Genomic DNA, 23,358 nt, shown 5'->3' on the forward strand with positions numbered 1-23,358 from the left:
AGATCTGTCAGACTATGAACTTGCTCAACGGCCTTCAGTCTGTTTGGAAGGCTTAGCACAAATGTGATTCTTGCTGTCTCCCTAGCTTCACTGCCCATCACATACCTCAAGAATGTATACCTGGGCTGTGTGCATGTGTCTTACCTGTCTTGCCTGTGTGCACAATGACTCTGCCTTCTCAGGCTACCCTCCCATCTTCAACCATACAATTGCCTACCACTTTTCCTCTCAAGCGCCTTGGCCTAAGCACCTCCTTGGCGCGCTTTCCTCAGTTCCTCAGTGGGCTGAGAGGGTCTCTTAGCTAGTACCACGCAGTCCTCTTCATAGTCTGAGTCATGTGTTTAGGACTTTGAGGTTCTTGAGGGCCAAGGTTCGGTTTATTCCCATGTACCCACTTGCCAAGCTGTTCTTGGTATACAGTAAGACTATAATGCATGCTATCTGAAACGGAACAGATAAATTGCTAAGCATTACCCAGTCCACAGGCGAAAAGCAGGGGCTACAGCTCAAACTTCTGAGTCCCCGTGTGTGGTAACTTTTCCTCAGACCTCACCCCACAAATGGACACTCTCCGCACTCACTCATGGTGGATTGCGTTCTACTCTATTTCAAAAGGGGTGTCAGGCCAGGTTCTACACGGAAGTGTCAGAGCAGAGCAGCCCCCTCCCCTGCTGGTCACTGCACGGAGCACTGAGAATTTCTGATCCCAGGCATTCACTGGTCCTGAAGGTCACTCTCAGCTTCAAGGAAGCAGGTCCTGGGAGCTGACAATGGCTATGGCAAAGGGCCGCCACCCACAATGGTGAGTGACAAGCGAATAAGCAGAGCCAATGTCGGAAATGTGGTGAGAAGGACTGGAAAGATTCAGTCCTCCAGGCTGCTGGTATTTCCCTCTCACTGTCTGTTTCCTTATTGGTCACCTGGGCCCAGAGGAATGTGGTCCAGCCAGCCAGATGTAGGCTGAATGCAGCCACAATGGAAAGGAGAAAGAAAGAAAGTGTAGTGAGCATTGACCTTCAGCTAGTGAAAAGGACAAGGGGGGGGGCAGATACTGAGGAAGCCATGTCTGTGCCCACACCTTCACTACAGCATCCTTCCCAGCTTTTTCCTATCTGCTCTCAAACTCCTTAATTCACAGAAGAACTCTTTAGAAGGTAACTTGGCTGTTACAGTCAGCAAGGAAACAAAACTGATTTTCCTTAAAACCCATAGACTGAGAGGTGGAGCCAGAGAATCAGGAATTCCAAACCAACCAAAATCCACAACTAAGAGGGCTAGAAAGATGATTCAGTGGTCACGAGCATTTACTGTCCTTCCAAAAGTCCTGGGTTCGGTTCCCAGCACCCACGCCAGGCAACTCGCAGCCATCTATAACTCCAGTTCCAGGGGAGCTGATGCCCTCTGGCCTCTGTGATTATCCATCAAGAATGTGACACACATAAACTCACATAGGTGTGCACGCACGCACGTGTGTGAGCACACACACACATACAAATATGCACATGCACAAAGAAAGAAATCTTTTAAATAACTAAAAAACAAATTAACAATGCGTGTTTGTGTGTGTGTGTGTGCACATGAATACAATGCCTCAGCTCATAGTATATACACCATACTACATCCCTTTCCAGAACACTCACAGGTGACTTATGTCAGTTTCTAAGACTGGACTATAATCACTGAGAGGAATGCCTCAGAGTTTTCTATTTCCCTAACTGATCACGTGGGACATTACTCTCCGTGATTACACAAACACGCACCGCATCTAGGAAGGACCGTGGAGAGAGGAAGGTGGAGAAGTATGAAATGATTGGCACCACCTGGGAAATTGTCTCAAAAGCAAAGAATCTGAAAGGCTTGGATAAGATCATACCTAGCTAACCAGGGTGTGGTGTCACGTCTGTAATCCTGCCAGTGGCAAGACGAAGGCAAAAGGATCATTATAAGCTTGATGCTAGCCTGGTCTACACAGTGAATTCAAGGTCAGTCTGCTACACAGCTCAAAAGCAAAGCATATGAACAGAGGTCTCAACAGAGAGAGAAAAATGCACCCAGAAAGAAGACATTCATTATTTTATCAACAAGTTTGTGCAGGGTCCCGAAGTGCTAAAGCGGCAAGCCCTTGAGTCGGCAAAGGTAGCTAAACTGTACTGCCCACGTGACAATGACGCAATCTGGGTGCACAGGAGCTGCAAAGGCCAGTGGTGGCCAGACTGTGATTAATTCCGGACTGACAGCCAGTTCAGAACCACAGAAGGGAGCCCCAGGGGAAGGAAGGGAAGACAATTCAATAGCCAGGAATGTGCCATGCAAAAGCTTTAGGGGGCTGTCAGGGCAGGGTGAGGCAGAGTATGGAATAACAAAGAGTAACAAATTAGGAAGGAATCTAAAACCAGAGCACACTTCCTAGCTGGATACCTCTGCAATGTCGGGCTGGTTTGCTTCATTTGCAGGACAAGAATGCTAGTTACTCCTTGGCTCAGGATTGATAAAAGCATAAAGCAGCCCATAGTAGACACGGGACAAGCGTGAGCCGGCACCTGTCTGTATTTAGCAAGCTATGGAGTCTCTGGTGTCCAAGAGGAAAACTAGAGAAGGGTCCCCTTTCAACACGCACCCCCTTGTTTCACAACAGCCCTGTCTCTGGGATCTACTGAGGCAGAAGTACCCTATTCATCTCTGAGGGGGTGTAAGGGATCCACGCGACACTGAGCGCTCCAGAGGCGCTATCTGCAGCTCTGGAGAACTTGTCACACAGATGGGCAACCCAGACATAAACTGTCTTACCCAGAGTCAGAGGAGGCTCGAGAACTCTGACCTCACAGCCCACGGACTTCATAAACTGCATGGTTTCACACCACAGAGAACAAAGGCTCTGGGCTCGTCCGGATACACAAATCCCCCAGCACACATAACTGCCACATAACATTGAGCATCTACGTCACCTTCTTCTTTCTCAGAAGCGGCATGCACACTTCTGCATGGAAGAGCAGATACAACACTCAAAACAACTCTTAGAACACTTCCCTGCAATGTAGTCTCTAAACACAGGAAACAGCAGCTGGCTGTGTTGCCAGGAAGGTTTGTTTGCCAGTGAGCGAGCATGTGGGAGCTCGCTGTGTGAGTTTAAAGCTGTGATCCAGGAACAGAAATAAACCAGCCAAGCCAAAACCAAAGCCCTGTAACCATAGGTGTAAGGAAACGTTCAGAGCCGAGAAAATTCAGGTTAGAGACCAGGGATGCCCCTAAACCCACAGGGCATGCCCAACAGCCCCTTTAAGTTCCACTTCCTCATTTGTAAACGGGGGTCAGCGACACTGATGGGCTGGGTGTAAAGGGTGCTGATGTGGGGAACGGAACATAAGAGCTGCTGAGGTGGAGGGTGGAGTTCAACAGCAAAGGGTTTGCTTAGCATGCACGAGGCCATGAGCTGTGAACACACACACACATACACACCACACCACACACACTTACAATGCCTTTCAGAAATCAGTAGGAGTTTGATTGTATTACCATTTTGGGAGATCAAGACCCTACCACCACCTTCCTAGCTCCCGAATGACCCCACAGTTCTGTTTACAACTCTGTTTACAAGCACTGAGCAGAGTTCCAGCTAATTATTCTCTCCTCTCTCTTCTTTGTTTTAAATCTTTTCTTGTTCCCACCTGGCTGGGAGTGCGAAGAAGGCAGAGGGCAACTTGTATTTGTATCTTTCAGATCCTAGTACTGTGCATGCCCAATAAACGTGTGTTAAAAACAACAACCAAGGAAAACGACAACAGGAAATTATCAGAAGAGGAAGAACGTTCTGGACATCTGACATCAAGTATCTCCGAGTCGGTGCTCCAGGCTCAGATGCTAGAAGCTTTGCCTGGCGCACAAAGCACTGGGTTCAATTCCCAGCACTGGGAATGGTGTCACACTCCGTATTCTTAGCATTCGTGGGGGGAGGTGGAGGCAGCCAGATTTGAAGTCCAAGGTCATCCTTGGCTCCCTGAGGTCAGTTTGGACTACTGAGACCCTGCCTCAGGAAAGACATAAAGTGAGGCTCTGTGCTGTAGTAAGGATCCAGGAGAAAGCCGAGATGGCTGCAGGACCCCAATGGAGACCTTTGCACCTTCATCCTGATCTTTCCTTGTCTGATTGAGGAGGAGGCTCCCTGTAGAAATAGAGCAACTCCAGAGTCAAGAGGACCAAACAGGGAACAAGTCTTGGATTTGTTATTAAAAATAAATGCTGTAATATAGGTCGACCCCTTCCTCGGAAACTATAGTGACAACTTCTACCCTTCTAGAATTTTCTCTCGTAAGGAGTTCAAGGCTGATTTACATCTCTCTCTCTCTCTCGCTCTCTCTCTCTCTCTCTCTCTCTCTCTCTCTCTCTCTCACACACACACACACACACACACACACACACACACACACCAGTCCTATCAGAAGTTCCAAGTCATCCCTGGGACTCTTGAGGTGCTGCATTCCCATTCTCATCAGCTTAACAGCTCCTTTCCTTCCTCTTCAGGGCTGCACTTGTGCTCTGGCTCAGTCACACTAGATTTTCTTGCCACTGTTTTCATTGCCTCTGAGAAGTCACCCATCCCTGCTCTCTACCTCCAACACACTGGTCCCAACTCCCCATCACGTGTGTAGAGAGCAATCACAACAAGCACAGCCCCCATGAGGGCTGCTCAGCAAGCAGATGCTTAAAGCCAATCTCTGCTGAAGCCCTGGCTGGCCTCCATCAGCTCACTGCTGTACGCGCTTTATCCTATGCAGCCAATCTTCCTAAACATCCCTGGGACATGTTCATGAGGAAGAAGTCACCAGACTGACTCCTAAGGGAGACCCTAGTCTCAACAGGCCTTACAACCCAGGGTAGCCCAGCCTGGTCCCCATGACTTGTTTCTAAGTCCAAGTGGATATCAGTCAGAAAGTCAGCCATGTTCAGTAGGAACCAGAGCATTGGAGCATGGAGCCTTAAGGGGCAGAATGGGCCACTGGTTCCTCAAGGTTGTATGTCCTTGTGAACTAAGACCTGATTCTGCCCCTAACAATGATAACCTCCCTCTGAAAGGCCTTGATAAGCCTCCTGAGTTAGAGTTCACGAGGCAGCCCGCAGATTAGAGGGGAGATATGCTCCCATCCCTCGATCTTATCACATAACAAAGTCATATGCTTCTTGCAGTCAGAGGCCAGGTCTTGCTCCTCTCTGGAGTAATACTACCAACACAACAAAATCTAGGGTACCTGTCAGGACCACGGTTTAGTGAATCTTTGTTGCTCTAACCTGACTCTACATCATGCCTCTTCCTGACCTTGTCAAGCATCCTCCAAATGAAGTATCTGTAGCCCCGCACTACTACTTCAAGATGACTCGGAAAAAGCAAGGGGCAGTTTCCCTGACTACAGAAGGGAAAGGGAAAGAATTTTTTAAATAAGTACAACTTCATGTTCTAAGATGCAAGTTCTGTGTCTTCAAGTGGGCTGCCTGTCACAGGAACTCCAGGTCTTTTGAAGCTCAAAGTACTGGGACCCTTCATATGGGTAGAGAACCAACTCCTGCCTGGGCCACCCTACCCCCCACCCCACTCCTACACTTACTGCCCCCTGCCATGACTGACAGATGAAATGAGGCTAGGAACTTTGCCCTGCCTCAGAGGCAAAGGGGGCACTGCTGTCGCCTATCCGTAGGTAAGATTGTGACCTTCCACTGGAATGAGAACTTCCTGAGGTATGAAGGGCACTTCAGGCCTGAGATCTCTGGGAGGTTGACGTTTATGGCCCAGTTGATTTTCCAGTCCTACCTACAAGCTGGCTCCCATGACTGACCTATGTTATTATCACAACCCAGCCAACGTGTGGCGGGTTCTGGTTTTGTTATTGTCGCTCACTTGTTTTTGCTAAACTGGAGATCAAACCCAGGACGTTGTGCACTCTAGGCAAGAGCTTTATCACAAAGCTACACTCCCAGCCCTTGTTTTGTTTGTTTTGTTGAGATAGGACCTCCCCAGGTAGCACAGGCTGACCTTAAACTCACCATTCTTTTGCTGTGGCATCCTTTGTGCTGGGATTACAGGTCTGTGCTAGTATTAATGGTTTTTTCTTTTATTTATTGTGTTGCTGCTATTTCTTTGTTCTTAGGTACGGTCTCAATCTCCTGTATTCTAGGCTGGCCTTCAATTCACTGTGTAACCAAGGACGGCCTTGAACTTCTGATCCTTGAGATCTCCAAAGTGCTGAGATTCCAGGCCCTGACCACAGATTCTTCTTGGTAAAGAAGACCACCAGTTCTGTGGGGAAGGCTTGCTAGAGCAGTGGTGTGGCTCCTGTGGTTTTTGGAAGAGAGCCTTCCCACATTCCAAAGGCAGATCCTTTACCTTCCAGTCCCGCCCCAGAATCCAGGCAGTCACGTGTTTCACAGAGGGCCATTCGAGTTAGCTGCAGGCCTTCCATTCTCAAGCAGTGGAGGGAGAGGAAGACTTACAATCTCTTAAGAAAGACGTGGAGTGGCTTGTTATCTTCACTTGGCCTGGTGTGGTGGGTCTAGCCCATGGCTCCAACAACGGAGAGGCTGAGACCAGAGAATCTTGAACTTCAGGAGCAGGGTAGGCAGCAAGAAGAAACCAAAATGTGCCATGCATCTTGGTGCATGCTTGAGTGTATTCCTAGCACTCCAAGGAGGGAAGAAATTAAAGGTCTTCCTCGCTACACAGTGAGTTGGATGGAGGCCAGTCCGGGTTACGTGAGACTCAGACTCAAAACAACCACCCCAACAAAAAGAAAAATCCCATCTGTACTCAGAACTCCCTTCTGCACATCTCTCAATGCTGTGGTTCTAAAGACAGGCCCCTTCCCCGACTGCCACCCACTGTGAACTTGCCATTGGGCCCAGGCTTCACGCTGATCCCATCTATACCCTCTCTCCTTTCATCATTACAGCGATTCTTTGGGGTGGATGCCATCCCCTGCATTTAAGAGAAGATCACACTGGGACTCACAGGGATTTTGTTAACTTGCCCAAATGGAGTAGGTATTTGAACCTGCATCAGTCTGACTACAAATTCAGTCCCAAACAAGCACAACACGCTCTGTCCTGGGAGTCCCTGGGTGAAGCCACAGGAACAAGAGTGTGCCTGTTGTATCTACCACCATCGCTCCTCATTCAGGGTCAGCTGCACAGAGAAGCAGGCACTGGGTGATCTGTGACTCCAATAACTAACTACCCAGTGCCTATCCTCCCCTAAGGCATGCACACACACACACACACACACACACACACACACACCTCCATAAGGGAGAGAGCAAACAGCATTGTCAATCCAATCTACACCACTAGACAGCCAACCACAAGGCAGCAGGTGGAACCCAGAAACAAACCAAACCAAGGGGCCAACCAGGCTGCCCTCATAACCTCAGTCCTGTGTAATCTAGGGATATCACCTCATTTATTTGGAACTCGAGTTTCCTGCCTCTTGTTACTCACCAAACCTCACAGACCACCAGCCCGAGGCCAGAACCCTGGGTGCTGAAGTCTCATTCAGTCATTTCCCTCCTTGGGGAGACAGTCAACAGCAGCTCCCCTGGAGACACAAGCAAGAAATAAGGCTGGGTACACACTGGCTGTCCCTACACCAGCCAAGGCCATTCTGGAACCAGAGGCTGAACCCTCGTGTTTCCCCAATACAAAGGAGATAGTGTAATGGTCTGTCCTGTCCCTTAAGAGACAAACCCTGCCCACTCCTGCCTTGGACCACTGAGGCAGGCAGATCTTTCTTTCTGCTTGCAGCCTGAGTCTCTTCTATCTCTCTCTCGAAGAGGCAGCTTCTGTCTCTCCCTTCTATCCTTCCCCCCTCTGTTCCTCTCTTTTTATCTCATCTCTTCTCCCCTTCTCCCCTAGCCCCTCCATAACCCACTAAATAAATATCCAACCTCACTCTGCATGGTGTGCCTGTCCACCTCTGTCTCTCACCTGCTGGGGCTGCGGCTCCCTGCCTGGGACTCACTGCCCCTCGGGGCCCACTGCAGCCACTTGTGGAACTGCTCCATCACTGCCTGAAACTGTCTGCTCTTGGAACCCATTGCCTGCTGCCTGCCACCACTTTGGGGACCTGTGGCACGGTCTCATGGCCTGCTGCAGCCACTCAGGGACCTGAAACATTTTTACTTAAATCATAACACATAGGCTTCATTAAGTGGGACTAAATGGCCATCTAAGAATGGATTATTCAAAAACATTTACCCATTGAAAGGATCATGCTAGCTCTTTGTACATAAAAATATGCAAATAAGTAATATTATACAGACTGAGCATGTTGCACCTATGTATTTAGGAATATACATGTGTGTATATGTGTGTGTGTGTGTAAAACAATGAATGAAAAAGAAAGTCATGAATTTGAAAGAGAGCAAGGAGGGATACATGGGAGAGTTTTGAGGATGGAAGGAGAAGGTAAAATAATATAACTATAATAAATTTCAAAAAATCATTTTTTTTTTAAATTTAGGGCTGGTGAGATAGCTCTCAAGCAAATACACAAATAAATATACAAATGTTAGACTTTTTTTTAAAAAAGAAGGCTTGGGACATAGCTCGGTGGTTAAATGTTTACCTAGCATGTGTGAGGTTCAATCCCCCAGAACTATAAAACAGGCAAACAAGAGGCAGTCATTAAGCCACCTAGCTTCGGTATCCCGGTTTCACTGCTTGCTGCTGTGCTCTCACCTGTAAAATAGGGGAGTCGTTCCTGCCTTATGGGCTTGTAGTGATGCACAAAATAAGATGCTGTGTGAGTGTTTAAAAGATGACCCCCCCAGTAGACACTCAGAAAATGTTTATTGTAAATATCAAGGTTGGGAATTAAAATTAAGGATAAGACACTAGGTGTGGTGACACAGGACTTTAGCCCCAGCACTCAGTTAGAAGAGGCAGGCAGATCTCTGTGAGTTTGAGGCCATGACAGCCAGGGCTACAGAGGAAAATCCAAAAAGGAAGAAAAAAAAGTAATAAAGCAGCAAATGAGGGTTAGTGACAGGAGAGAAAAATGTGGCAAGTGTCACGGAGTAGGGAGACATGCAGGGCACGGGTTGTAGATGATGAATTAAGAGCCTGCTCTCTGGCCCTAATCCTCGAACCTAGGATGCCACCACCTCCACTCCACAGGAGACTTTACAGGGGTGGTTAAGCTAAGTTTCCTGACCTGGGGAGGTGCAATCACAGCAGTGCTTAGAAGGGAAAGAGTGAGGCAGGAGTGTCAGAGGCAGGGGAAGAGAAATAATAATGGGGTCATAGGGCAGATGCCGAACCAATGGGTTTTGAGGGTGGTGCCACTAGTCACAGAATGTAGGCAACTCCACGGGAGGGCTGACCTCCCAGAGCAACACCTGTTTGTCTGCACTTTGATGGAAGCCGGTGAGACACACTTTGGAGACAGGTGTGGTGGCACATGCCTGTAATCACAACATCAGGAGGCAGAGGAAACCTGCTACAAGGTGGCCCAGCTACGTAGCCAGCCCCGCTGTGAAAAACAAAATCTGAGCGAGAAAACGACCCCTTCACTCATTTTGGACTCCTGACCCCCAAACTGATAGATTAACACTGGGAGCCCAAGGCTGTTCCACGTGTGGTGACTTCTGACAGCAGCTGATGGAAGCAACGGCACGCACCTTTCGCTGTACGTGCTGTATCACACAATGTGTTGCACAAAAGCCACTTGCTAACGCCTTATGACTCACATCCCCACTTCCCAAAAGGGATGAAATAAAAAGGGAAGCCTCCAGGAGGAAGGATTCCTTTGGGCTGAAGCAGTCCCCAGCTCCAGCTGTCCTCACTGTGTGCTGCTGTCCTCACCGTGTGCCGCTATCCTCTGAAGCAAGGGAGCTTGGGGAGCGACACAGGCACCCTATCAGAGCCCAGAGAACTAAGCCCAACTAATGACAATAACTAATAAGCAGCATTTTGTATATCATGGCTTTTATGCAGGTGGCTTTTTGTGACTTTCATGTGTGTACCCATTGCCTCGAGCCAACCTTCAGAAATCACTTGTCCAAAATCTCCTGTGGAAGTTTCCTCAGAGATTCAAACATTCTATCTGGCAGGAAAGCTCCTTAAACCGAAGCTAAACAACTCAAAAATAGGTTCAGGAAGTCCCTGAAACTGACCATATTCACTAGGCCCCTCCCCACCAGTGTAAGCAATAAAAGTTGAGCAGCAAAGAAGACTCTGAGACCATACCAGCTGCCTGGAAGAGGTTTAGACCAACTGAAGCACCTGGGAAGGACACTCCAACCTGCTGAGCAGCCTGCAGGCTGTGCAGTGAGCTCCAGGTTCCCAGCTTTCTGAGCTGTCACCCATGCTGGGGAAGGCTTTGGTGATGCAGCTGGCTTTGAGTCATTTCTGTTGCTGTAAGCAACCCCTCGCCCAGGTTCCTGTAAGCAACCCCAATAAAACTCATTGGTTCACCACATTGGACTTTGGTGGTATCCGTACTTTGGTCTGTCATGGGTTTCCTATCTTGGGTGAGTAGACCTGGGTTGCGTCTCCCCAGAAAAGTTCTGTCACATGATAAAACCACATCCTCAGAAAGCAACAGAGCCAGGCCTCGAACTTGGTCATTCATCTCGAAAGCTTATTTTCGGCTCCTGTCCTCACCTTAGTGGTTGGGTAGGTGACACATCTCTGGTTCTCCTAGCTCTCCACTGGCAGGCAGCACGTCCCCACCCATTCCCGCCCTCCTCCTCAGGGGTTGTCATTCCCACAGGCCTAAGCAAATGGTGCTTGTCTTCTCTAGGGTCAGATACAAACAGCAGCAGCGGGGAACCCTAGCAAAAGAAAAGACAGGGCAGGCTGAGTAGAATGGTGATGCCTGGAATCCCAGCACCTAGAAGGCAGAGGCAGATTAGCCTTGACTATAGAGTGAGACCTTGACTCAAGGTAAAAAATAAAAAAGGAAGGGAGGCTGGAAGAGGAAATGGAGAGAGATCCCATGCGGCGAATCCAGAGAAATGCTCCAGTCATGCCTCTCAAAGCGGAGGCAAACCTTAAAACACAGGCAACCTTGTTTCTTAGAGCCTGAGTCTGGGCAAGGACCAGGAAGGAGAAGACAGCAGAGCTTGTGGTCTAGACAGGTGGTCAACCAGCCTAAGACTTGTTTCTGTCACAGATGACCTGTCAGATGCTGACAGCCACGGGCGGCCTGTCAGATGCTGACAGATAGCCACAGGTGACCTGTTAGATACTAACAGCCTCATTTCCCTTACTGTTTTTATTCTCTTCAGTTTGATCTGAGGGTTTGGGTCAGTTAAACTTTGCTAGCTATCCCAGCTATACACTTCTGAGCTTTTCTTCTCCCTCTGGAGGATTTTCCTACAAGCTGGATCTCACAATACAACCAGTTCTGCCATCTGTTATCCGAAATGCTGGGACCAGGAGAACCTCACATTCCACATGCTTTCAGTTTGGGGTAACCACATGTACATCAGATGAGATTTCTTGGGGAGGGGACCCAGATCTAAACGTGAAATACACGTATGTTCCATGCTGCACACGCACACCCTGCAGGTCACTGCACGGATTTTGGGTGCCTCTGTGTACTGAGGTCAGGTATGGCATCTGTCATGTGAGCCATCATGTTTATGCTCAGAGTCACACATTTTAGGGCATTTCAGAGTTTGGGGTCTCGGGTCAGAAATGCTCCACTTGTAATGTAAAATCTTTCGAACTCCTGCCCCTCCTGAAGAAGACCACATCTTGATCCTGTTGTATCTGCATCTTAAACTCATGTTTTCCTCTTTGCTCAACTGTTCATATCACCCTCCTCCTGTCCAATGTAGCCCAGGCTAACCTTAACGTTGCTATGTATCTGAGGATGATCTTAAACTTCGGATCCTTCTCTGCCTCCATCTCCCAAGTGCTGGAATTACAGGCATTCATCAACATTTCTCATTGACATAGTTCTGGGGGTCGAGCCCAGGGCTATGCTAGCCAAGCACTCTGCTAAGAGATCTCCATTCCCCAGCCCACAGATGTGTCTTTTATCCCTGGTACTGCATGTACCACATGATCGTAAGTTTCTTTCACACGAGTGTGCCAGTGTCCCAGGGAAAGAGATTATATCTAGTTATATCTGTCCTCCCAGCTCCTATTATAATAAGCTTCCACAGCTGCTACAAAGATGCAACGAAGTGTCTATACTTTTCTGTTTTTCTGGAAAAAAATCACATCAAACAGGAAACATCTCATTAAAAAGCTATTAGAGGACCTTGGGCAGCTGACTCTGTGTCCTCAGAAGGGGATGTAGGGATCCCCCTTTGCCTGGTTTGTTTCACGGGTCATGTTTAACAGGGCTTCAGGGAGAAGGGAAGAGGAAAGGAAGAGCGGTTAAGTGTGCCACAGCTGCACTGTCAGAAATGAACCAAAGGTAGCCAGACAAAGAGGAGAAAGGATGGGCAGGCAGACAGGCACGGTCACGAGAGGCAGAGTAAGACGCGAGTCTGTAGACAGCACGGGTTGGGGACTCCAGCTGACCCTGCAGGGCTCTGCACATGGCCCTGTGGCGGAACACACTGTACACAGCAGCAGTTATGGAAACACACTTCCTTCCTGCTCTCCAAGTGCTTCCTTCCCAGGACCAAAGAGTAAACATTTAGAGAGTGAATGCTCTCGGTAAATATTTCTGAATGGGGCACGGGCTCCAAGGAAGCAGGGTTCTAAACAACTCAGTTACCTGATTCCCAGACGAGTTCCCTCCAGCCACAACCTACACCTGAGTGCATGCAGCTGCCACTGTCCCTCGCCTGTGCCCTCAGCCTGCCCCAGGCATTCTGCAGACTCAGGCTGGTGTTATTTCAGCTTCTCACCCCTGCACAGAAACAGCCCTAGTTCGGAGAGAGTTTGCTGCCAAGGTTGCTTTATATGCAAGAATATTTATGCTTCCACGGGAGCCAGGAAACACACTGGAAAGCATTATATAAACACATGGCAACTCGGCTGAAGGGGAGATGTCCCTGGAACTGAAAAGGTCTCCCTGAATCATTTGTTCACCCCAGGTGCCAGGCTGCAGGCAGGACCTCCTCTCTTATTTAACCAGCCACTTTGGTTGTATTTTGCAGGAAAGCAAGCACATTTCGTACCAATTGGAAAATTACACTAATGCATACTCATTAAATGACTCCCCATGGCTGTAATTGCCTCATATCTCTCTTTCTTTCCATTTATTTACTCTCTAGAATATCAACAGTCCTAAAGAGCCTGTGTGTGTGTGTGTTCATGTGTGGTATTAACATACATGTACATGTGGAAGCCAGAAGACAACAACCTCACATGCAATCTCTCAGCGGTCATACACTTTATGTCTTGACAGGGGTCTCCCTGGAAACTGGAAACTGGCCCATGATTGGGCTAGGCTGGCCAGCAAGCTCCATGGATCCACCTGTCTTTGCCTCCCAGGACTGTGACCACAAGCGTGTATCACCACAGACGGCTTTATATGTGGGTGCTGAGGGTGGAACTCAGGTTCTCTTGCTTACAAAGAAGGCGCTTCACCAACTGAGAAATTCCCCTATGCCCTGAAGAATGCTCTTTGACAATAAAGTGTTGAGGAAAAGGAAAGAAAAGTGAAGGCACAGATCCAAGTGCCCCAGAATAGAAACGAAGTCATGAAAATGTCCCTGTGATGTTGAAACACACTTGTCCAAACCGCTCTGGAGCTGGGAGATTGCAAACAAAGGAGAAATGGTGAATTCAATGTCCTTCATAGTCAGAACCACTGAGGCACAGGAAGGCAAAGAACGCGTGTCTAAAACGCCAAGAAAGCCAGTTTTGCTTGGGTCAGAGTGGCAAACCTGCCTGCTTGCACCATGTGTCCCCTACTAATGTGGTGGGAGCCCAAAGCCTCTGGACATTTGCTCTAGTCTAGAAGACATCCACCCGCCGCCCCAGTGATGATGGGAACGGCCTGCAGCCGGTCAGGTCAAGCAGCTTCTTGCAGTGCTCAATAGTGGAAATGACATCTGCTGTTTCCTCTACCCCCCAGAACTTAGCGGGATGCTGTGGGCACAGGAGGTGGTCATCCAAAACACCTTCCTCTCATAAATAGTAGGAGGCAAAGACGATAATGAAAGTCACCAGGCAGGGAAGAGGGTGTTATAAAAATGGACCCGAACACTAGGCAGACTGACGCAGGATGAAGAGTTCAATGCCAGTCGGGACTCTAAATAAATAAATAAATAAATAAATAAATAAATAAATAAATAGAGGGGTGGGAGGAAGAAAGGATCACACTCATGTGACCTTGGGAGATGACCCAGAGGGTTCTAGCCAACACATCCAGCCACCCAGCCCCCAAGCAAACACAAGGAGCGAAAGATTCTCCCAGAAGTGTTTGGGCAAATTCCCAGTTGTTCCTGAGAGGCTCCGCCTTAAAGAAGACAAGGGCTTTTAGTCCTCGCGGGCACTGCTACCACCCTTCTCCTGGCACTGACTCTGTGCCCTGCTTGGGGCTGAGCCTGTCCAGTGCAGAAAGACACTAGAGACATGCTCTTGAGTCAGCCCCTCTCTCTCCCCCACCTCCCGGACCTCAAGTCCGATTCCATTTGAGAGGAATCAGTAGACAGCCATATGGTACCCCATCGGATCGCTGAGCCTGGGCATCAATCACAGCCAGCCGCTTGGGTGGTGCTGGCTCTCCTCTGTCTCTGCTGCTACTTGGCCTGGCACCGCTCAGACCCACTGGAGGAAGCCAGGCACGAGGGAGCAGACTGTAGTACTGAGAAACACCACTGGCCTCTGTCCATCTATTACTGTGCAGCCCAGCTTAGAGGGGGCAAGAAGACATAAAGGCACAGGGTAGCCAGGCATCCAGGCCGCACCAGCACCACAAAGAATAAATAATACTGCCACTGTCTCATTACAGGGGGCCGAGGGGATGCCAGACACTCTCCCACTGTTCGAACGGATTGATACTTCTCACAGGCACAACTGTCTTTCGTTACTGTCAGAAATTTACCAGCAGAGCTGGGCTTGGGTGGCACACACCTATAGTCCCAGCTACTCAGGAGGCTGGGGCAGGAAGACGGCCTGAGAGGAAGAGCTTTAAATGGCAGTGTTTGTGTGTGTGTGTGTGGGGGGGGGTAGTACAGACCAGAAAACCGAGGCTTGGTGTGTTCAGAAATTCACTCCAATTTCACTGGGTAGTAAAGGGCAGGCCTAGGACTTAAACCCAGGCATGCTTTTATACTGCACACCAAGGCAGGAGAAAGGATGCGATTAAAAACAAGGCCTCTCCGTTTCCCAGACGCTAACACAGAGGGCAAAACCCCTATGGGCAATACCTACTGGGTATGTGGAGACAGATAAAGACAGCTGTCTGATACCCGTGCAGAGGGAAAGCCCCTGCGCATGCACGCACGCACGCACGCACGCACGCACACATACAATACCTGCTGGGACGGCAGAGGCTCCCACAGAGCCGCTATCTTAGCCCGGCATGACTGTGGTGGGGGGCAAAGCAAAGCCTTTAGCTCCAAGAACAACTGGCCAGAGGCAGCTGGACTTCGAGGTGGCCAGGTGATGGTACAGGCACACCGCACACAGTAAGGCACGGTGCGTGTCGATTTCCACAGCACTTAAAGGCTTCAAGGCCTGTTGCCTCATCGAATTTCCAATTTCTGAGACTTAAAAGTGTTTACGTTTGAGAATCTGCTGTGTCATCGCCAATGTGGTCTAAACGCCTAACGTGTAATTAGAAATGAAGGCAGAATGGGGAATTTTCATAGAAGCTGTGTTCCGGGGTTATGACTAGGTCAGCAGCCTATTCACACACCTCAAGGTCAAGCAAAAGAAACTGACTATATGATCACGCCCATGATCACTATACTTGTAAGGTGGAAGCATGAAGGTCCAATCAAAACTAGCCTCAGCCACACTTGAGTCCAGTCCATATGGGGCCCGATCTCAGGAAACCTTAAGCGCTCTCTCTCTCTCTCTCTCCTCTCTCTCTCTCTCACACACACACTCATTCAAAACTCAAGAAAAAGAAGCTAAGTACAACCATAAACACTGTACGATACCACTTACGAGCAAGTCTAGAAAATGCCAACTAAATCAAAAAGCTGATGGGAAGTTGCCAGGGGCTTGGAGGAAGAACTAGGGACAATGGTACAATGACACAAGAAAACTTCCGCACTGTCAAAAGAAAACCCTCTGGAGTTGTTCTCTCCTTCCATCCTGTGGGTCCTAGCACTGAACTTGGTCATGGTGTCAGTCCTCGCCTACTGATCCATCTTGGTGATCCAGCACAAGAAAACTTGAGAGGCACTTGACATACTTACTGCTCTCATCTGTCCACCATCTTTAACAGTTTACCACTCCTCAATAGGCTAAAAAGAAGGCCTGCTAACGTCCTTTTAAATTGCAATCTCTGTGAACACAGAGCATTCACTGAACTTGAAGTTTGAGGTCCATACAGAAATAGGGACTCCCTTTCCCCAAAACTAACTGTGTGATCATAGGCAAGTCCCAGAGGCCTCCAGTTTCCTCGTTTTCAAACCAAGGCCTGTATCCCTGGCTTTAGCCTCAGAGTTGCTATTCAATGCACATGCAAGCGTTTTTTTTTTGTTTTGTTTTGTTTTGTTTTTTTTCACAACGGCACCATTCACATACACGTATAAGAGAAGGTTACACAAGCCATAAACAGAGTAAGTAGAGGCTTCCCTGCCCTGCCACCTGTAAGAGCCCTTCAGCGGCAAGTGGACCACGGCTGTATTTTTCTATCCAAGATGCAGGGGAAGCAGCTCCGATCCTTAGGTTAGAATTGGCTACATGTTAGAGATGCTTGGTTGGCCCAGTGCTTTCAGGGGATCCAGTGTCAACCTACAGGTGAACAAGGAGAGGCAGAGAAACTAGATACTTTAATGCATGGCCCTGCCAGCTGCCCCTCCGTTGCTCATGGAGCCATTTGGGCTGCCTTTATCTCTGAGCAGTGAGGTGCAGCTAAATCAACTTGCCTCCTGAAGCCAAGTCCCAGGTGCTTACTCCAGCCTTATGCCATGGTCTCACTCTTTAGCCAGACGTAGTTCAAATACTTTCAACTGAGAAAAACAAGCCCTTCCTACCCAGCTATCCTTACTGCAGTTCCAGCAATACCCCTCACCTCCGTCGCCTTCCAGTTTAACACAAAATTACCAAAATAATAACGAATGTCTAGGCTCTACATTCTCCAAGTCCTTTCCATTACTCTACTGGCCCATGTTAACAGGGTGGGTACTGCTATGCACAAGATCTGATCACAACACTGGGTGGGGGAGGGGGGAGAGAGTCAAAGGGAATGTATATGGTTCAAGTGTCAAGTAGACATTGGACTAGAATCTGGAATATGGCACTCCTGCCAGGTTCCTTGTAAGACTATCATGTTTTGTTAATTGTTTGTTTGTTTAGTAGTGCTGGGGATTGAACCCAGAGCTCATGAAAGCTAGGCAAGTGCTCTACCAATGGTCCACACCGTCAGTCTCATGACCTCTCTCTCTCTTTCAATTATTAGGAAAGAAATACTAACCATGTTTTTTTTGTAAACAAAAAATGATCTAGCCCCAGTCAACCTTTAAAAAAATAAAAATAAGGCAAGGGTAGTGGTATCTGCTTGTGATCCCAGCACTCAGGAAGTGGGGGAAGTCGGACAGAGAGTTCAAGGATAACCTTAGCTACACAGTCTGAGGCCAGCCTGGGTTACCTGTTTCAAAACTAAAATAAATAAATGGAATAAAAATAAAAAAAACAGCGGAGGTTTGTAAGAGCAGAGCCCTTAGATTGATTCGGTGACACAGTGACTTGCTCCAAGGCACACAGTTGGCCTAGAGACTGTGAGCATCTATTGCTTGAGAGGGGGAGCAACATACAGTGACACCCTTGGCTGAAGTGCGCTCAGCTAGAGGCCGCTTCCAGTCTCCTCAGGTCCACTCAGGCCCACTTGGGTCCTCCACTCGTGGGCCTCAGGCCTTTGCCCAAGCGATCACTCTTCCTGTTCCTTCAGACCAACCTCACTGGCCTGGAGGAAGCTAGGTTTCTATTTTTAGAACATTTGGGCCAGTGCAGAGCTAATTGAGCATAAAAAGAAAAAGGAAGGGATGAGCTATCCGGCCTCTGAAAGATTCCTTCCAGAGTCCCTAACTCATCCCCACCTCACTGGCTCCCTTTTTGCTCCACTCCCCGACATAACCACCCAGGAAAGCACAAACAGATCCCTCTCCAGTAGTGTTCAGGTTGAACTGAAGCGTATGTGGGGTGACAAGCTCCTGACGGTAGTGAGGAGCAGAGAGAACATGTCCCTGAGGTCACCCTGGGTGGCCCAGCCTGACAGTGTGCCACTTTCAGCTCTGACAAGCACTTACAGGCCTGTTCTCATTAAGAGCACTCCCCTGGGAAGGTTTCCGAACGGCCCTAAGGGGTTAAGTCAGCTTCAGGACCATAGTTTGGCGCAGCACAGATCATAAAGGGACCTGCTGCCCTGCTGCCCTGCCGTCTCTGTAGCCACCCAGAGTCCAGCCCCTGTCCCAGGACAACAGACGCAGGTATACACAGGGGAGCCTGGCTAGTAGCCCGGCTTCAGCTCTGCTCTCCACAAGGGTGGCTCCAACAGGGTTCGTTTTTCTGGGACTCCAGGGATGACACTGCTCGTTCCTTCCTCCAGTGCTCAGTTAAGTCATGCAATCTTCCTCCTTAGCTCTCCATAGGAATTTAAAGCCTGCCTTCCGAAATCTGAAATAGCTCTTACTGACCCAAGTGAACCAACTAAGGAGACTCCCAGACACTGGTGCTTTAAGGGTAGGCTAGGCACCACGGTTTCAGCCTTGGGGCCCTGGGTGTGGCACAAGCCTATTATCCCAGCTTTGTGGAGGTTGAAGCAGGAGGATCAGGAGTTCAAGGCCAGTTTCAGGTATTTAATGAGTTTGAGACCAGTCTGGACAATAAGAGACCCTGTGAAAAAACAAAAAACAAAGCAAAACAAAACAAAGCCTGCTCAGGGCACTGAATCTGATCAGGTGACTCCGAGAACACCACTCTCTTTTAGGAGCAATTTAGCAAAAAACCCAACCTCCATCCCTCAAACTTTCTGCTTTTATTCTCTGGTACAGAAAGGCAACGCCAGAAACAATATGATATGTGTGGTAGGCTAAGGCATGTCTCTCTGAAAGATATCTATCTTTTTTTTCCTTTTAGTTTTTCGAGACAGGGTTTTTCTGTGTAGCCCTAGCTGTCCAGAAACTTCTCTATAGACCAGGCTGACCTCGAACTCACAGAGATCCTCCTGCCTCTGCCTCTCAAGTGCTGGGATTAAAGGTGTGCAGTACCTCCTATAAACTAGTATCTATGTCTTAATCCCGAAGACCTGTAAACATTATTTTACATAGTAAAGAAAAGACTCTGCAAGAATGATGTGGTGAAGTTCAGGGATGACTTTGACATAGGTACATCTGGAGTACCAAGACCATAGGGCAGTCATAGGCATTAGTGGAACGCTTTAAGCCATAAAAAGAACAGAATCCTGCCATTTGCTAAGGACCGGGGTGGAGCTGGAGATGATTATTCCAAGCGCTTGCCATCAAGCTTGATGTCCTGAGTTTGAGCCTTGAGACCCATGTGTTGGAAAGAAAGAGCTAGACTCTTAGACGTTGTCCTGTGACTTCCACATGCACACGTCGGTTGACACGTGCAAATAAGTACAATTAAATTTTTTTAGATTTGTTTATTTTATGCATATAAGTGTTTTACCTGCATATACATCTGTGTACCACATGTGTGCCTGGTGCCTGAGGCAGTCAGAAGAGAGCAGTAATTGGGATTGCAAGCAGTTCTGAGCTGCCTGTGTTGGGAATTGAACCTGGGTCCTCCACATGAGTAAGTGTTCTTAACTACTGTGCCATCACTCTAGTCCTGCATTTAAGCATTTAGATTTTATTTAAAAGTTTGAAAAAATTCTGAAAATTTGTATCATTGAAAAAAAAAAGATAAGACTGGTAACATATTTGGGATGGTGAGGCAGGAGGCTAAGAAATTTGATGCCAACTTGGACTACACAGAAAGAGCTTGTCTCAGCAGGAAAAAAAAAAACTGGAGAAGGAAGGAAGGTAGAAAGGAAAGAAAGAATGGAGGGAGGAAGGGAGGGATACATATTTGAGGAAATGTTCAGCCCAATTTCAACATTACACAGTGTGAACATGTATGGGACCCCACGTATGCACAGTTTATGTAACGGTTGGCCACAATTTACCAGAGACTGGGAGATGGCTCAGCGGGTAAAGAGCTCACAGCTCAGGCAGCTGCGTCTGGAGCTGCACCCAAATAAAAGCTGTGTGTACTGGCAAGCACCCGTGATCCCAGCACTGGGTGCTGTGTAGACAGGTGGATTGTGGGGGCTCCCGAGCCAGCTAGTCCAGACAACAAGCTCAAGATCACTGGGACCCTGTTCAAAATATAAGGTGGAGAGCAACAGGGGGAGACACGTGAGGTCAACCTCTGTTCTCCACACAGGAATGCATGGGGGGATGAACCTCTACATGGGCAAGCACACACACTCACACAGACAAACACAGACACATGTGAGCGTGCTTGCATATTTCCTACATGTATCATAAGAGACACCCAGAGGGAAATTTGGTCCAAAGAGAAAACGGTACAGACTGGATGGAATGAAACAGCCACAACCTTACACAATGCCCACCAGCCCACAGAAGCTGGATAAATGGGATGGATTCTCCCCTAGAACCTCCAGGGGGAGCACAACCTCACCAACACAGTTTTATCCCAAGGATACCAACTTGGAACATCTGTCCTCCAGAATATGGAGAGGATACATTTCTGTTGCCTTAAGACACCCAGCCTGTGGCCACTTGTTCCAACGGCCGAGTGTATGCAGAGAACTGCTAAGCAGAGCATCTCATCCACATGGACTCCTATGGCTCGACCTGTGAGGTCTTGCAGTGCAGATACAAGGCCTGGGTTTGAATTGGTTTTCCCTCCCTAACAACCGCCACCCAATGTATGTTGTATAACCTCTGCAAGCCCTGGCTTCCCTGGTCACAAGACAAGCATGGGCTATGTTTTTACTGAGCAGCTAGGAGGATAAATGGGTAATGAAAGTAAAATCTTTCCCACCGTCAATAATAGTCAGTAATCTAGCTACTGTGCCACCCCAGGAATTAAGTGACAACAAAGCAGGCCAGCCTCCTAGTCTGCCACAACCTGGACAAGGCCTCTGAGGCCCACTGTAGGAAATAGATTGTTCCCTTAAAGCCCACCGAATAGCAGATATGAAAATCTAAAGAGTTCAGTGAAGCAATTTGGGTCCTTGACGCTGGTCTCACTTCAGAACCGGCAGCTGTCTGGAACCATGAAAGTTCTACAGCACGTTTAGACTCTGCTCGGGTTCTGACGAGGCCCTACAGAATGCCGGTCATCCTCGGGGCTTTCTGGGGGAGGGCCCTCACCTAGCACCCCTTGTAAAACCGTCTACATCTCCCTCTGGGTTTCCAAATCAGCAGGAAGCAGAAATCTTGGTCCACTGTGTGGCCTTTCACCGACTGGGCCAAACAGCACTCGAGTCTGTCCTAGCAGGCTGGGAAGGATGATACATTCAGGAGTCTGCTTTATTTAGACTGTGGCTAAGTTAGTAAAGAACCAAGGCTCCCAGGAAAGACACCTAGAGTTCTCGCCTGAATGAAAACTTAGGGAAAGAACGAACTTACTGATAAAAGTTCGCCCAACTCCAGTTCAGGTGATGTAATTGAAAGAGTAAGAGAGCAGCACCTGCCACCATCCCGGACTTTGTGTCCCCACCAAGGAAACCAGCAAGCCAGGAAAGAAACAGAAAGCCCCCTTCCACCCTCCTAACCCCCTTCCCGGTCCAAAGGGCGCAGGCTTTCCATCAGGCGAAGCTCCAACCCCTTGCACTGGAGGGGACTCCTGCTGTTGCTGCCCGATGCTGGCAACCCCGCTCTTTCCTGAAGGCTGCAGCGACAGCCACCTGCGCTCTCTGCCCTTCCCGACCCGAGCCCACCCTCGGAAAGGAAGGAGGAGGCAGGAGGGCAAAGTCCCCCCCCCCCGCGCCCCGTACTTTGCAGCACCCACAGCTTTCTGCTCTGCCGTCACCATTGACGAGAACCCTAGTCCCCTGGAGGAATCGCTTCTTCTTCCCATTCCATCCTCTCCATCAATGAACACGCAGCGACACCCACGCTCCCGCTCCTCCCACTCCGGAGGGAGCCGGAGCTCAAGAGCGACATCCGGAGTTGGAAGCCGCTGCAGCGGGGGTGCCGGCCACCCTGCCCCGCTGCTCCTCGCCTTTTCCTAGCCATCAGAAGACCACCCCCCCAAACGTGCCACCCCAAGTTGGCTAGGCACTCCTAAAGGATAAGGGATCCGAGTCCTCCGAGGAACCCGCCTCTCCCCAAGGATAGCAAAAGAGACCTAGGGGAGCCCGCGCGCAAACCGCTCAGGGCCACCCGCGGAGTCAGGGATTCGAACCAGCTGCCCTAGCCGCCCAGCATCCCCAAGCAAGTCCTTAACCCAGCACTTCTGCTGCCTGCTCGCCCACCGTGTCCCCCCAAGCAGGTCTCGGCAGGGCCAGGACGGCGAGCCGGAGCGAAGCCGAGGGTCGCGTGGCCCGGGAGGGTTACTTACGCTCGGGCGCGGGGGAAGCCCATGGACAGGAGCACGTCCAGCGCCGACCCATGCTTGACGGTGCCCGGGCGCTGCAGGCGGTCCCTGCGCGGGGTGACTTTGCTGTACAGCTCCTCGCGCGAGGCCATGGAGAGGGCTGGGGTCGCGGTGCCGTGTGTCCGCTCAGTGGCCGCCCATCGCCCGCGCGCAGGAGCTGGGGGTCCCGGGAAGACGGCGGGGGCGGTGCTCCCAGCTCCCCGGGCGGAGACTGACGCTTCCTGGAGAGGCCCCGGGAGCTCGGCGCGGGCCGGCCGCTTCTGTGGGACCGATCTCAGCCCGCTGTGCGGTGGAGTCCCAACACTGAGACGCTGCAGCCTTCTCTGTCCTCCGCCCCCCGGCTTCTCCTTCCCGAGTTGTCCGGGAATTTGCAATGAGTAATTTTTGAATGGATCAAAAAGGAAAAGCAGCCTTGTGGGCAGGCCCTGCCTCGCCTGTGCCGGGCCCCGCCCCTCTCTTAAAGCGGCCGCGCGGGCCCAAGCCCTGTTGGCTGGATTCCAGTTATAGTAGGCATTGCTTCTAAACAGAAGGTGCCGCAGTAACCAACTAGGCCAGTGTGCTTTGGTTCTCAGAGACCCAGATCTTCCCTTGGCTTGCACACCGACCCATATGGGCCTCGAGGCTTCGGAATAGCCCATTTCACGTTTCATTTGATCA

The 23,358-nt window shown here is 49.5% G+C and overlaps 1 protein-coding gene across 1 annotated transcript in view; it reads right to left on the bottom strand.

The window, feature by feature from the left end:
- Ubash3b (ubiquitin associated and SH3 domain containing B) overlaps positions 1-23,113 on the bottom strand; it is a 149,114-nt gene extending 126,001 nt beyond the window's left edge. The window contains exon 1 of the mRNA XM_057767702.1: positions 22,666-23,113. Coding sequence (XP_057623685.1) covers positions 22,666-22,793 — 128 coding nt within the window. The 5' untranslated portion in view covers positions 22,794-23,113. The remainder of the gene's footprint in view (positions 1-22,665) is intronic.
- Positions 23,114-23,358: the final 245 nt, after the last annotated feature.

Source organism: Chionomys nivalis, chromosome 4 (genome assembly GCF_950005125.1).
Source record: "Chionomys nivalis chromosome 4, mChiNiv1.1, whole genome shotgun sequence".
Classification (NCBI taxonomy): domain Eukaryota; kingdom Metazoa; phylum Chordata; class Mammalia; order Rodentia; family Cricetidae; genus Chionomys; species Chionomys nivalis.